General features: G+C 38.4%; 1 protein-coding gene across 1 annotated transcript; it reads right to left on the bottom strand.

The window, feature by feature from the left end:
- Nucleotides 1-1,983: 1,983 nt before the first annotated feature.
- Nucleotides 1,984-15,427, bottom strand: RFT1 (RFT1 glycolipid translocator homolog). The gene is made up of 13 exons (XM_010312637.2): nucleotides 15,290-15,427; nucleotides 15,089-15,174; nucleotides 14,649-14,765; nucleotides 12,616-12,805; nucleotides 11,926-12,027; nucleotides 11,211-11,345; nucleotides 10,201-10,279; nucleotides 9,888-9,938; nucleotides 8,407-8,537; nucleotides 7,040-7,184; nucleotides 6,039-6,144; nucleotides 4,652-4,901; nucleotides 1,984-3,795 (listed from the first exon to the last, which is right to left on the bottom strand). The coding sequence occupies exons 1-13, from the start codon at nucleotides 15,350-15,352 to the stop codon at nucleotides 3,631-3,633; spliced, it is 1,620 nt and encodes a 539-aa protein (XP_010310939.2). The 5' UTR covers nucleotides 15,353-15,427; the 3' UTR covers nucleotides 1,984-3,630.
- Between the last annotated feature and the right edge of the window lie 169 nt (nucleotides 15,428-15,596).

The raw sequence follows: 15,596 nt of genomic DNA, 5'->3' as shown, positions 1-15,596 counted from the left end.
TGAGCTTGACAGAGTTTGCTTCTTTATAAAGCGATTAACAGCTTTTACATTAAGGATCACACAGATAAGTAAGAAACCAGGAGACAGCTTTGTAGGTCTGTACTTCCTGTCCCTCCTTGCCATTTCCTGCCACAGAAAATAAATTTAAAAACCAAAACCAACACAAAACCCAGCCAACCATCACTGAGCTACTTACAGATCAAGTTTAAAAGAGGAACGTATCCTTAATTTGCAAATAAGCAACGATTAAGTCACCTTAAATGTCTTCCTGATTCACATGAAATTACATTTTCACTTGTTCAGATGCAAGAGATATTTATAAGCCTTTCCAATATGAAATCAAAATTATTTTAAAAATTTAACTTCTCTTTAAATACAAACACAGCATTTATGTTAAAAAACATTTACGAGACTAGACAGTTCACTATTTGAACAGTGAGATCTCACATCACCCTATTTATGACAATAATAGCAGCAGAAGTAGTATCACTGTACAGCTGGGATGGTAAAACTAGACAAGACAGCATGACTTCAAGCTCATTTTGTACGAAAAGTTCTTCGGTCTCAGAAGCACTGTAAGTGCACGGCTATACAAAATTTCTCATTCCAAATAGTTATTAAAATTCACTGTACAGATTGAGACATTCCCACAGTAAGGTCCTGTGTTGGGTTTGTGTGGCAAGGTTTTGGTAGCGGGTGGGGGTCTGGGCTACAGGGGTGGCTCCTGTGAGGAGCTTCTAGAAGCTTCCACAGTGTCTGATAGAGCCAATGCCAGCCGGCTCCAAGACGGACCCGCCGCTGGCCAAGGCCAAGCCAATCAGCGCCTCTGTGATAACATATTTAAGAAGGGGGGGGAAGTTTTTTTGCAGCAGGTGGGGGAAGTGGGAAGATGTACCACCAAGGTCAGTGCAGAAGGAGGGGCAGGAGGTGCTCCAGGCACCGGAGCAGAGATCCCCCTGCAGCCTGTGGTGAAGACCATGGGTGAAGCAGGCTGTCCCCCTGCAGCCCGTGGAAGAAGGATGAGGGGGTGTAGAGATTCCACCTGCAGCCCGTGGAGGACCCCACACCGGAGCAGGTGGAGGCACCCGAGGGAGGCTGTGGCCTGTGGGAAGCCTGCGCTGGAGCAAGTCCCTGGCCAGACCGGTAGACCCGTGGAGAGAGGAGCCCACGCCAGGGCAGGTTTTGCTGACAGGACTTGTGACCCCGTGGGGGACCCACGCTGGAGCAGTTTTCTCCTAAAGGTCTGCACCCCATGGAAGACACCACGTCAGAGCAGTTCGGGAAGGACTGTAGCCCGTGGGAGAGACTCCATTTTGGAGCAGGGGAGCGATGAGAGGAGTCCTCCCCCCGAGGACAAATAAGCAGCAGAAACAACGTGCACTGCATTGACCTCAACCAAGTGCCGCTGAGGGGGGAGGAGGTTGAAGCCGGGAGTGAAGTTGAGCCCAGGAAGGTGGGAGGGGTGGGGGGAGGTGTTTTAAGACTTGATGTTATTTTTTTTTCATTGCTCTATTCTGTTTAGTAATCAATTAAATGAATCTCTTTTTCTAAGTTCAGTTTATTTTGCTCGTGACGATAATTAGTGAGCTCTCCCTGTCCTTACCTCGACCCAAGCCTTTTGTTACACTTCTCCTCCCCATCATGCTGGGGGAGGGGTGAGCGAGCAGCCGTGTGGTACCTTGCTGCCGGCTGGGCCTAAAGTCAGGTCCCAAAGTCATACAGAAAGAAACAGACCCTAAAGATTCCATAAGTTCAACTGTCTTGTTTTGTTGGGTTTTTTTAAGTTACAAACAAGGAAAAGAAACTGTTGACATTGACAATTTACAACAAGTTTCAACCCTCTGCAATATATGCAGCTGTACTTCATAACAAATTCTATACCTGATAGGAACAAGAAAAAAAAGCTGCGAGAAAGCTCAAAAGAGAAAAATTTTAAAAGCAAAGAACTACTAAATTTACTTAACAGGACAGAATAACACAGAGTTTGATAGATCTCATAACAACTTGAGAAGAATCAACAAGCCTCTATCTACTGCCTCCCAGCCATGCAGTGGGGACACCACCATTAGCTGAGGAAGTGCACCCTTCTTCTCCCACTGTTACTACATTTGGTTTCTCTGTGATAATTTTTCAATCACCAAATATCTCTGGCAATATTTTCCAAGCAAAATTTACCAGAGTTTAGAAAATGTCTCTAACAGTACCAAACTGAAGACACCGATACCAGAAAGCATTTCACACTGTGAACTATGGTTACCAGGATGAACTCCACATGCCATTACAGTGAAGTATTTTTTTAAGTGGTCTGAAGATCTGTGGAGTTGCTACACAATTAAACTAAAAGCTTTCAACCGTGCATGTCTGAGCACACATTTTTCATCACTTGACATTTTTTGGTCCATCCAAACACTGCAAAAGGAACACTGATCATTATAAACCTGCCACTTGTGCATTCTGAAATTGCCAAATTCAGATCTTAGATCAGCAATAAAATATACCATTAGTCAACCTAAAACAGCAGCCTAATATCTAATTTTACAACTTCCAAATGTCCAAATTTTCAACAATTAAAAAAATATCAATACAAAGGTTAAGATTGAACAAGCAAAAGAACAAGACATAAGGAAAACTGGTTGTAATAAAATGAAGCATTTTCTACCATAATGAAAGTTTCAGTATGCATAAATCCTTGAAAGAAGTCTTAATATTCAGTTTCACAGACAAGATAAAATCCTTTTATTGAGACAAATTTGTTTCTACTGGCATTTTAAATCTCAGATAAAAACAATGGAGTGAAAGTAAGAAGTTTTATGATTAAACTTCTGGAACTTCAGCCTCAGTGTGACTGTATTTAACACCTTCTGTAAAACTGCTCAAAAACCCTTTTTAATTCTAGCTAAGGCTCTGGAGTATTTTTGACGAGTTAATCAATACCCTCATAAATAAATGATGTGCTGAATGAAATAATCTTACATAGCTAGCACGGACACATGCTGTGTGTTCCATTAATTTACTTGTAAACGTCAGAACTTTCTGTTCACTGCTTTACACTTCAAAACACTGACAACTCAATCTCTGCACCGCATTATGTTCTACTTCCGTAACAGTTATATCGCTATTGGTCCTGGATCTAGGGTTTTCTTCAGCTTTTGTTTGTTTTTTTTGGGGGGGTTTGTTGGGTTTTTTTGACAGACCACTTATTTTCTTAACCCAGTTAAGCAGCCCACCATGCCAAACAAGGGCATTCTCAATTACATCTTAAGATAGAAGCCATATGATGCCTTCATACGTATACTCCTCATAGGTATGAACGGGAGCTCTCTCCGTGAAGTCTGTCAACTAGGTTATGTCAGAAGGGTGTATCTTAGATCTTCATCCATTACCAAAGAGGCTGTTTGAAGAAAACCTTAGAAAAGAATGATGCATGAAGAGAAAATTACTCAGCTCTCTCAGTGTACTGACCAATTTAAAAGATAAAATAATATTCAGTTAGCTACCTTTTACATTGCCACTCCAATATCAACGCTTCTGATAAACACACATAGAAACCTTTTTCCATACAGATCTTATGCAAAAAAATACAGCCCTTTACTGTAAGCATGTACAAGAACCATTCTGCACACAAGCATTTCATGTTCCTTTCTTCATATACCGGGAGAGGAACTGGCTTCTGACAAAGTGGATCAGCTTGGTCTCTGTGCAGAACATAGTAATGATGGTTGCTGCAAAGCACAGAGCCCCCATGCTGATGTGAATCAGCCTTCCCATCCAACCCTTATCGCAGCAGAGGAATACCTACAACAAAGGAAACAAGCAATTGCAGGAAAACTAGTCAGCACAAAGTAGATTTACTGTCTGGATAAAAACATAAAGGTCCAACACCTCTCTTCACCATGCTAACACTACCATCAAGCTGAGCACATGCACGATAAATCACCTTTAGTAGCACTTGCTTTGTTAAGAAAATTCTGTCAGCAAAAAATGACCATTCAGTAGATACCTGGTAAATGTGGAAGTTATTATCTGGCACGCAGAAATATGTTAACTGAGATACTAGGAAAAATTTGCTGGTGTTACCACGCAAATCTACTACATCACAGCAACGTATTAGGCTATATTCTAACAAAATCCCACTGGAAATCTCCCATTCCAAAATACAAAGCTCTCCTAAGGCATGAAGGATTTTCAATCTGTCAAATTTTTGTACATGGAAATGCTACCATCTCTGTCTGCAATTACCATTCTATAGTCTGAATAAACACAATAAATGTGCTCTTGGTAATTTTTGTTTCTGTTCTTGTTTTGTTTTTCCTCTATCACTTTTTCATTACAGAATTTTTAATAACACTTTCTTTGTGCTACTGCATAATTTCAATTATTATTAAGAGCTAAGGACATGGATTTACCTACAGACAGCAGAAATGTGTTAGATTTTATTTTACTTGTCAGATACACCTTCTACAGGTGGCAGAGATAACTTTTTATCAAAGATAAAATCTCTTTGATATTATATCTTGCCCTACCTGTAATGCAAGTCTGCCAGCTCACCCACATAAACCTTTTTTGCTAATGGTATTTCTCTGCTTGTGGACACAAAAGTCATTTGACACTAAATTTCATAGTGAAAGCAAAGTCTGAGAAAGATGCTTACCTCTGAGAAACCAGTGATTACTCCACTTATGATATAAATGAGTACCAAAAATGGTGAGGGAAGTAAGCCTGTCAAAGGTCTGTAAGTGCTTTCTTTGAAGTAATCATAGATATAGTGGATGCTGTGAGCTATTCGAATACCCATGTTAAAGCAGTTGGCAAGGATAAAGCCTATACTGCCATGCCAGTGGGTCAAGAAATAAGAGATGCACAGAAATGTGAAGGACAAGGCCAGCATAACAAAATTGTACCTAAGAAAAAAAAAAGAAACAATTTAACAATGTATACAGTTACAGTATTTACTAACTTTATCTTGAAGAAACACATTTTCTAAAATGAGGAACAGAAATTCTTTTACCATCTTCTAAACGAAGGAGATAATTTTGAGAACCAAGATGTTAATAAAATTTATTGAAAGAATTAAACCAAACATTGAACAAATTAAACCAAGAACTACATTATGTGAAGGAAATCCTGTTTCACTAGTCAGCTATATACTCATTTCAGAAAGTCAAATTTAGTAACAATGATTAGTGATGTAAAAACTTGTGGATTTTTTTGCTATTTTATTTTAGGTACGTATTAAAGAAAAATAATGCTCAATAACAAGATGATGCTTTATTTAGTTTCTGCTCCAACCAGTGGCTTTGAAAATAAGTTCACACTTCAAAGGGGTCATGAAAGCAGCCCTTGCTAAGTTTAAAGCATACTATGACTGTGGAAAGTAGACCTCATTGTAATTAATTTGGAAAGGCCTTGTAAGGGACAGCTGCTATGCAAGCCAAAAAAGCTTGGTGGTAGCACTGAGAAGGCAACCAGGCTTCAAAGTCAATAACCCAGGAGGATCACAGAATCAATAAACAAACCAGGCTGGAAGGGATCTCAAGAAGTCATCTAGTCCAGCATCCTACTTGAAGTAGATAAGCCACTAAATTCAGACCCATGATTTAGATCATTCAGAAGTGTACCTGATACACAGTAACTGTACATGAAAAATTTTAACATTTGCAAAATTTTAATGAGTAAAATGATAGCCTGTCTTAAAAACTCTAACTTAAAGTGCATACCTACAGAAAACAAGACTTCACATTTAAATTACTTTTCCAGTTAGTGATGTACCAAAAGCTAATTTAATAATCTTTTTATTTCTTAATTTCTGACCTTTTTTATTCAAACATTTAAACATTTGCTAAAGCTTCTGCATCTAAATCTACATGCAGACACCTAAATAAAAAGTTGGTATTCAGTGGGGCAGGATATTTTTATGCTGATTTCAAATGCAACAATTTCTTTAAGGTCATTACAAATAAATTTAAGATTAATGTTTCTCAACAAATACAACCAGGTAAAAACCAAAAAGTAATGCTTCTGGGGACACTATTTCCTACCTGTCTACCTCCTCTTTGCACATCAAAGCAAATGTAAAACATTCTGTTACTCCATTGATAGCAATAAATAGGACATATAAAGAGTAACATCGGAGGAGATCTGGACCTAAAAAACACATCAGAATGGTAATTAGATTATTATTTCTTTTATAAAACCGCATTGTTTTTACACTCACTGATAGTAAGAGATAAAAGTTGTAATTTTATCACTAAAGTTGGAAACCTAAGGTCAACACCTTTCCTGTCTAGAAATCTTGACAAAACTACAAATAAACAAGGCAAAAAAAAACCCCAAAATAAAACCCAAACCACCCAAGAATAGCAGTTATTATAGTAACAGAAAAGATATCCATCATAAAAAAGGTATTTTATTCAAAGGGCTTTCCTAATTAAACATTAGTATTTATCATAACCCAAATCTTCTATTGGACAGAAATTTGTAGAAATTAATCCAATAGTCATGAGGTACTAAAAGCAATGAAATGTATATTTTGAACACAACAGTAAGAAAAACAGAAAGACTGTTCAATACATTCAAAACTGCTAGATAAAAAATTGTATTCAGATTTTTATGGGTCAGAGATAATATATATATGTAAGTTCAAAATTCTTCATTCACACTGTAATTTTTTTTCTTGTCCTTTTGAAATAACAACACTGGGAAAAAAAATCCCATGCTTTTTAGTGTGCATCCCTGAATATTCCTTCTTGATGGCATCATGGAGTAGTCAAACAATCTTTTAAAATGTTTTTCTCTAATGATGTGAAATAGCAGGAAGCTAGAGCCCCAAACCTGATCATACTTATTTAGAGCTGCTCAGTATATTTTATTTTCAAAGTACTGTAACAAAAGCATCAGTTCTGGATTCAGCCAAGCTAAATCACTGATTTCAATAGGAGTTTTTAAAAAAAAAAATTCTGCTGATTTACCCAAGAATTCATAATAGCTGCAGTTTCTTTTTTTAAAGAATGGCTTCTTTGCCAGCTCTGTAAATCTTTACCTGTTCCAGAACTAAGCATTGAGCCTCCATAAATATCCAGAGCCAGCTGCGAATAGGCATAGCCAAAAACCGTGATGGTAAGGCCAATCAGAAGCACAAGTTTCAACAGCAATTCTAATACATTTGCAGCCATAGCAACATCGTCCTGAAAAATAGTCAATTACATGAATGAGAATAAATAGAATAGTTATTTTCATGCAGAAAAGCTACTTGACAGAAAAAAATCAGTTTGCACAGTGTAAAAAGGTGTGAAACTTATCCTTTGTTACTGAATTATCCATGCACATGGGCTTAACTTCCAACAATGTTTAGACACTTACTATTCTATTCTATGTTTTACTCATTACAAATTCTACACAAATATTAGGCACGAACGTGTCTGTTCAAGCAAACGTGCAAACAGCACTTGCACCTGTTTAACAGTTGGTAAATGGCAAAGAAGAGCACGGCATCTGCCCAAGGCCACAGTCTGAGTCGGGGAGGGTCAGATTTTTATTGCTGCATGAGACCACAGGATTTGCCACACCAGAACAAGCAACTTGTCAGTTCTACTACCTCGTTACAAGAAGCATTCTTGTAATGTGATGTAATTTCACATATAGTGAAAACTCATAACCATTTTGCCAGTTTTATATATATCAGGTACATTATATATAAAATATACATATACATACACCTTTCTTAGCCCACCAATGACCTGAAGGATGGGATTTGTTTAACAGCATGCCACGGTGCAAGCAGCAGGATTGCTATAAAAAGTTGTCATAGTAGAAGACAAAAGCCCAGCCTGATCATGACCAATCCAGAATTTCTTACCTAGAGCATGCATGAATATTACTCTGTGGAACAAAACTCTTGTTTGTTTAGCCACTGACACTCCGCATACAATTTAAAAGCTCAAGAAAAATACAATTCCTTTCTTCCCAAAACTGCACTCTTGAAACAATACTGGTAAAATATAAGTTGCTATTAAGTATTAAAAGGAAGTCAAACATTTTCAGACAGCATTTATTTGCTAAAAACAGCATGCTTTCATGATTTAAATAATTGCCTAAATATATCTGGAAATACACAGTACACTAGATTCATATCACACTGTTTGGAGCGGATGCTGTTAACTTCAGTTATAATGCAAGGCAGTATTATGCCACTAAATATCTTAATTTCTATTTCATTAGCATTTTACCTATTTTCTCTTTGGTCCAGCCTCACTCAACATTTTTGTTCTCCACTTCAACTTCTCAATTTTAACAGCCTTTATACTCAAATTTAAACACACATTTCTGCCAGTCACTTTTCTGCAATGCAACTAATCTGTAACAAAAAAATCAAGCATTTGACATGTAATTAATCCAAAATAAACATACCTGCTTCTGATCCTTTACATTCTTCCCTCTTTCCAACACTTTAGCAAAAAAGACATAAAAACTCTCCTCAATAGGCAAAAAGATAAACCTGGCCACCAGTGAACCAAGATTATTCACGATATCATATACACCTTTAAAAAAAAAAAATAGCAGCAACTTGTCATTTTTTAGACACATTTTAATTCCACGTCTTTAACAACGACATGGATTCTTATTTAACATTTCCACTGAACAAAGACAAAATAAGCGGAACTTAGTGCAACACTAAAGCAGTGTTCCCTAAAAATTCTGACAGTCACAGCAATCACAGTTCAAAATTACAAGGCTTGCTTATAGGTGGCAAAGCTAGGACAAGAGGATCAACTACAGAGATGTGAATCTAGTAATAGCACCAAACCACATTGTAAATTCTCACTGTAGAGGAAGTTAAAAGATCCTGATGAATTTCACTGAATAAGAACAGGAATGTAAGGATTTACTGACACAGGAGAAAAGAAAGAGATCTATTTTTAGTGTAAGGTTTTTCTTTCTTTTTACTTTCACTGAAGTGGAAGAGAAATCCTACATGATATTTTACCAGCACTTCCATCCTCAGCAAGATACTGCTCCAAACCTAAGACACCTATGGAGTGTCTGTACACAGAGTACAGTCATTGAAAGTGTATGAAGTCAGGCATACAGATAAGCGTTTTACATGTTCACAGTGATATAACAGAATACAGTTCTGGCTGATATCATAGGACTTGGAACCAATGTTTCTCAGCATTAGGAGAGTACAGGCATTTTTGTACTCATTGCTTTTTTAAAGACCTTTCAAGTAAGAGGCAGGTCAATCGTTCTGCAGGGGAGGAAGATCAGAAGCAGCTGCAGTTACTGGTGGCAAGCACATACACTCAGTATTTATGGGGGAACATACTACTGCCAGCAATTAAAAGTAATTCAGACTAGCCAAGAAACTTCTAACAGTGGGCCAACAATTGCAGTCTATTTTCCTTCCCCAAGGTGCCGCCAACTCAAGTCATCTGAACAGGTACTGCCCTACATTACTCTGTAACCACACTGAATTCTTTTACCGTTTTGAGATGCAATGCTATAAAGAATGATGGTTTTGCTGTAACAGCTAACATAGATTCAAAAGGAAGGCAGAAAACAGCAGGAAAACAGAATTACAAAAACTGAAGACAGACAACTTTAACGCATCTGATACCAATGAAGTTTAAAAAAACCCACCAAGATACATGGTATCACATACCCAATTGGAAAGTTTTGATCCAAAGAAAAATAAAACTAAAATCCAGCATCTTAAATTAAATTCTTTTCTATATCAATCATTCTCTGAAAAGTATCTCAAAGTCACAAAGGCTTTGAAATCTTCTCAGATTTTCAAGTTATTTTCCAATACTTTAAGTCATTTTCAGATCCACCTGAAGAGCAGTGACTAAGAAAACTGTGTCACCATTCCACAAAACCATCACACTTACCCTGATCTCCAAAATTTAACACATTCAAAAAAGTCATCACATATCGTTCACCTGTAAGTTCAAAATAAAGAACTTTAGAAAAAGTCCTTAAATTTTTCCCAATACTTGTTCAGGCACTTCCAAGATTTAGTATTCAAGAGACACTTAGTACAGAATACCCTCAAACACTTCATTCAGGTTGGCAACATCTGCTGGCAACAACCTCTGAAAGTCACATGCCCACACTCCCCCCCAACCTTTCTCAAGCTTTAAGTCAATTTTGTAAATAGTACTCACTGACCTTTCTCCATCACAACTATGCATCAAGCCTCACCTTCTGTCAAAATCTGTTTCAGGAACGATTGTTTGAAGAAACTCCAAGTCAACCGTGCTTCCTTCCAGTTAACAAAGGTCTGCATAAAAAAGTAGTATTTAATGTAACAAACATGATTGAAACTACAGAGTAGAAATAGAAAATACAAAGCCAGTACAGTACTCCAGGCTAGCTCTAACCGTACTGATGAGGAAAACCCACGATGTCACAGCTACTAACAACTAATCTAAAATATTGCTCAATTCAAGCACCAATTATCACTCTGATCTGGCAAAGACTTTTTTCCTTGCCCAAATTTACTGTTGTTGCAGATGAAGTACCCAAACAAGCTTTTTACAGAAAATATTATTCAAAGTTAGACACTGGTAAAAAAAAAAAAAAACCACATGCTGTTTTGGCATGCCAATATAACTGTCTCCTTCACTGTAGATATAAATTGTTCACTGCTCTTCAAACTGTCCCCACAAGTCTTGCAACTAAGAATGGCCTTTATCTTTTCTAACTGCAAATCTTTTTCAAAATGTCTTCTTCCTCACTGTGTCTTTTCATTTCTTTCTTGCCTCATTTTCTTTTGAGATCACATCAGAGATATTTGAATATCTGTAGGATGCTGTGTACCACCATGTTCATATTGTGGAAAAGTCCAAGTACCAAAATCTGTGGTAAAATGATTTTGGTTTCTATCCTGCCTCAGATCCAACAATAGCTGGTAATTCCCCTGCACACTGCAATGTTCTATCTCCAGTTAATGGTTTGTGCAAAGATACTAAAAGATAAGCCAGCAACAAGCCCGTAACAGAGAGGTCAAGTTTCACAACCTTTTTTGACAAGGATTATTGATACAAACCACAAGCAGAATTTGTATGTAATTTTTTTTTAATCAGTCATATCTTCTACAGTGCAATGATATCCTCAAAATCACTCAATTTTAACTCCACCATCTCAAACTAATTTTCATAGCGCTCTCAAGAAAAGAAACTTAAAATCAAGAAATGAACTGTGTAACCTACCTCATCTTCCACCCAGTTAGGCAACAGTGCTTTCATTCTAGCAACGGGAAATGACTTCTTTGTTGCTTCAGGGGACCCCAAAAACATCACAAAGTAAATTACATAGCACATTACCAGAACACTGACATATAAAAGCTGGAAAGATAAGGAAGAAAAAAAACCACCAGTGATATAAAATAAACTTATGAATGCAGAATTACATGCTAGAGTTCCAAATTCAGTGAGAAGAAAATGTAATAAGTAGTCCTTACTCCTGTCAAATATTAAACTAGGTAAAGATTTAATTTAACACCTCTCAAGAACGCTGTTGATTTTTTTTTTTTTTTTATCTGTAGGTTACCATAACCCTTTGGTAACTTTTATGTTCAATTCAGCATTTTTAGAATGATTATTTAAAGTCCAATTATAAAACAATTACTCAGTCAAAAATTAAGTTGATGGAGTAGTTACTGTCTACATACAGTGTAACATAACCTTATTAGCAAATGTGCCTTCACAGACAGAAAAGATGCTTTTCTTGTACCTCCATTAAACTGCTCGAAGTCAAAGTGCCAAGTCAGTAACGAGTATCAGGAGAATACTAAACACAAATACTAAATCTTAAACCTCCCAGGAGCATTTTCTCTCACCTCCCCAAAGCAGGCTGAATGTCAAAGGCAAATAAAAATTCAGCTGAATCAAGAATTTATGGAAAAAGAGAACACGGGAAACTTACCTGAGCCAAGGAAAAAATGTAGAGGCCCCACTGAGGATAAAGGACCACTAAAATAACCGTCAAAATGCATTTTGACACTACTGAAAGGCTTTCAGCAATTACCTTTAAGAAAGAGAAAATAGAGAAGGTTTACTTTCTGCCAACAAACTTAAAATACCTTAGTTTCACACACAGAATTTATGTAGGAATATAAAACTTTCAAAGTCAGTGTGGCTTTATCACAGAGTTTCTTTCTGCTGAGCTGGCCAGCTGAGATTGTAATTTCTCTGAAAATTTTCCATTCCTGCATTTCACAATTCCTCTGTTGCGCTTTCCCAGTCCTTTGCACGGGACATAAGGGAGAAAATTTTGCTTGAGACAATCTTATGTTCTCAATTGTTGCATCTTACAATTTCATACCAACCATCAATTGAAATGCAAAATTGTCAAAGCTGTGTTCCTCTCCCTTCAACTAAAACTCATTAAGTATTTAATGATCATTAAGGTGATAATTTCTAAATAAACCAACTTTCTTGCTTTAACAGGTACAAATTCATATCTATGTTACAACTATGTCATACAGTACTAAACAGTACACACAGGGGGTTTTTATATGTTTGAATATTCAAAGGTCTAGTTCAGTAATCAGTTCTTTTCAAGACAGAAAGATAATTCACCCTCACACACATACATCCCATGTACTTTACTAACCTTAAGTCTCACAAACAAATGAGCTTGTGCTAAAACCCAGAATGGTTCTCCCAGAAGTTCAATAATTGCAGAAAGACCAAATGCCACTACACCAGCCTGATAATGAGGAACCACAGAAGGATCAGGTACTTCAAGCAAGTGTAGCCAGACTAAGCCCAAGCAAATAGACCAAAAAACACCAAGAGGGACTCTAAAAAGTTAACACAAAAAATAATCAATAGAAATGTTACTTAAGCAAAAAAAAAAAATTAGATTAAAATTTCACATATTGCCATAATGATTAAAAAATAAAAGCCATGAGGAATTAATTTCTATGGTTACAATACCAAGAATACTTTTTTTTGTAATGAAGATTTTTAAGGCATTCTTTGGAAACACACAGAAAACGTTTTTCTGACTTGTCTATTTTCTACTCAAGGACCTAACATAAGGTAAACTACCTGTATTTCTTATTCCCTAGGACCAAACAATTCTGATCCCAGCCTGCAGAATACTGCAAACCCCTCACTGCTGCAATTTTTATAGCCTATGGTTACCAGGCATTTGGCAGACAAGCTTTGTTGGATCTTGCTGTAACAGATAAAGATGCCACCACTCCAACTGCTAGTCTTACTCTTCCAGACATCACTGGTTCTCCAGAGAGCAACAGCAGAGTGAGCAGAAGAAAATGCATGCCTGCACCTCAGGAATGCCAGTTCACAATGCTCTACGGTAGCTCAGAGCCACTTTGATTTTGACTGTAGCTAAAAAGCCAAGCTAGGCACAGGAGTGCAGACGTGTATTACCTTCTGTTGACACTGCTTCAGGAACACGAAGCTTCTGGCAGAGTGCAGGAAGTTTTACATCATTTCAGCAGGATCTATTTGACCCTCTCATTATCAGATCCCTAAGGTATTTGACATCAAGCTCCTAAGGTGTATTTCAGATCCTTCAAGAAAGTTAATCTTCATTTTAAGTTATGCTTCTCTACAAGGAAAAATTTAAAAAGAAAGAGGTGCACACAGTCATTGTTAACTCTATCATTTAATGCCCACTTGAAATGTCATCAAATAGCAGAAAACTGATTATAATACAGCAAAGAAAGCGGATCTATTACATTTAAACTATTAGTAATAAACCTATCCTTGAAAGGAATAATCCATCTTTATACCTGGGTGCAGATGACCACACACAATCCCCCCATTGCTGGGCCTGATCTAATTAATAGCTGTGCAGTTCCAGGGAAAGTCAGTAGGGTGCCCCAACAGAAGAACAGGTGCCCCTACTTTGTTGTGCAGTAGTAGTTTCCCACTGTATCACACAGGTAAACTTACTTGCCAACCCACCTAACTGTGGCTGCACAACTGCTAGATCTGACAGAGGGGAAGGAGCAGAGGTGTGTCCAGGAACCAGAAGAGAAAAAACAAGTCATAAAATCTGCTTAGCTACAATGTGCAATTATACTCTCTGGCTATACCTTTGTATAGACTTTAAGCTATCCACTTTCTACTATGAAAAGCACTGCAGTTGAAAATAGTCCTACTTCCTATTGCTTAGTTCCAGCCCTTGCTTTCACCCTTTCACATCCCTCTTACCCAACACAAACATTTATGTTGCCATGCCATTAAACCGCATCAGTGCTCAAGACTTTGAAAAAAGTTAGTTTGAGGAGAAAAAAAAAATCTAAAGCAGCTTCACAAATGCATATCAAGTTATAAAAGAGCAAGACTGAGCAGGCAGAAGAAGAAAAAATAAAGGACTACGTATTTGTGCAACAGGGTTATCCTTTAACAGGTACAACATAAATGAAACTCCAGGCTAAATGACAGAACAAATGGCTCCTGCTAACACCTTTGACAATGTGCTTCCCCATGTACTCCAAAACCAGATCAAGTCCATAAACGCTTCATGCATCAATCCTGAAACATGACTGAGGCTACAACATGCTCAATGCTGAAATAACTACCTCAGTAAATAAATACTCTCATTTTGTGAGCTCTCAGACAAGAATTAGAAATTAATTCTAAAGTAGTAAATTTTTAAAGGTATCTTACGTCAGCCACAGTAGATTAATTGTTTTGGTCCAGTTTCGCTTTGTACTTCCACTCAAACAAGCTCTGCGAAATGCCTCTCTGGCTAGGAAGACAACTGTTGAATACAGCAGAGTTAGCCTAAAGGAGGTGAGGGGGGGAAAAAAAAAAAAAGGAGAGAAAATTATTTCTTTACATATTACTTCTGAAATTACTTCATATTACTTACCTCTGTTTCAGGCCAAAAAAATAAACTCGGAGACATTGAACGATTAAACACTGTAAAATACTTAACAGTAAATTAAACAGGGTTATGCAAAGCGTTATTAACGACACACCCTACGGGCCACAAACCCGGAGATCCTGCACCAAACACGAACACTTGTGAGAAGCCCCATCACGGCGGGAGCCCTTTTCCTTCCTAGGGAAGCCCCACGTGTGTAGGGCTTCAGCCGCCTCCTCACCTCACGTTGACCACGCCGATCAGCTCTCTGGAGAGGTAGCGCAGAGTGAACGCGTTCAGCCCGAAGGTGACCACCCGGAACAGCACCTGTGAAGGAAGCCGCACGGGAAAAACCTGCGGGCCGAGCGGGGCTGAAGCGGCTCCCGCCAGGCACCGCTGAGGACCAGGAGGAGAAGGGAGACGGCCCGGGGCGGCCCCGCACCTGCAGCAGAGCGCTGGAGGAGGCCAGGCGGGTGGTCTGGTTGAGCGTGTCCTGCGCGGCCATCGGCCCCCCCCGCCCTGCCCCGCCGGCAGGAAATGGCGCCGTCGCGCCGCGATGCCGTCAGGTGGGGCGGTGCCCAGCGCGGCCGGGAGCGGCCCGGCCTCCGGGCGGAGAGCGGGCACGAGACCCGCTGGCGAGGGGCCGTGACGTGCTGCCCAGCCCGCTGTGCTTAACCTAACAGCACGAACGTGCCCATTTTAGTACTGCTTTTGACATAAATGGTTAACTTACAAAATAACGGGGCACT

Source organism: Balearica regulorum, chromosome 10 (genome assembly GCF_011004875.1).
Source record: "Balearica regulorum gibbericeps isolate bBalReg1 chromosome 10, bBalReg1.pri, whole genome shotgun sequence".
In the NCBI taxonomy this organism is placed as follows: domain Eukaryota; kingdom Metazoa; phylum Chordata; class Aves; order Gruiformes; family Gruidae; genus Balearica; species Balearica regulorum.
The sequence above is the reverse complement of the archived record's forward strand: the minus strand, read 5'-3'. Positions and strand labels throughout refer to the sequence as shown.

Bases quoted from the DNA above. Each gene is read 5' to 3' on its own strand.
- RFT1 (XM_010312637.2), bottom strand. From the start codon at position 15,352: ATGGCCGCGCAGGACACGCTCAACCAGACCACCCGCCTGGCCTCCTCC. The intron at 14,766-15,088 runs GTGAGGAGGCGG...CACCTCCTTTAG, and splicing joins ATCGGCGTGGTCAACGTGAG to GCTAACTCTGCTGTATTCAA. The intron at 9,939-10,200 runs GTGAGGCTTGAT...TTGAACTTACAG, and splicing joins GAAACAGATTTTGACAGAAG to GTGAACGATATGTGATGACT.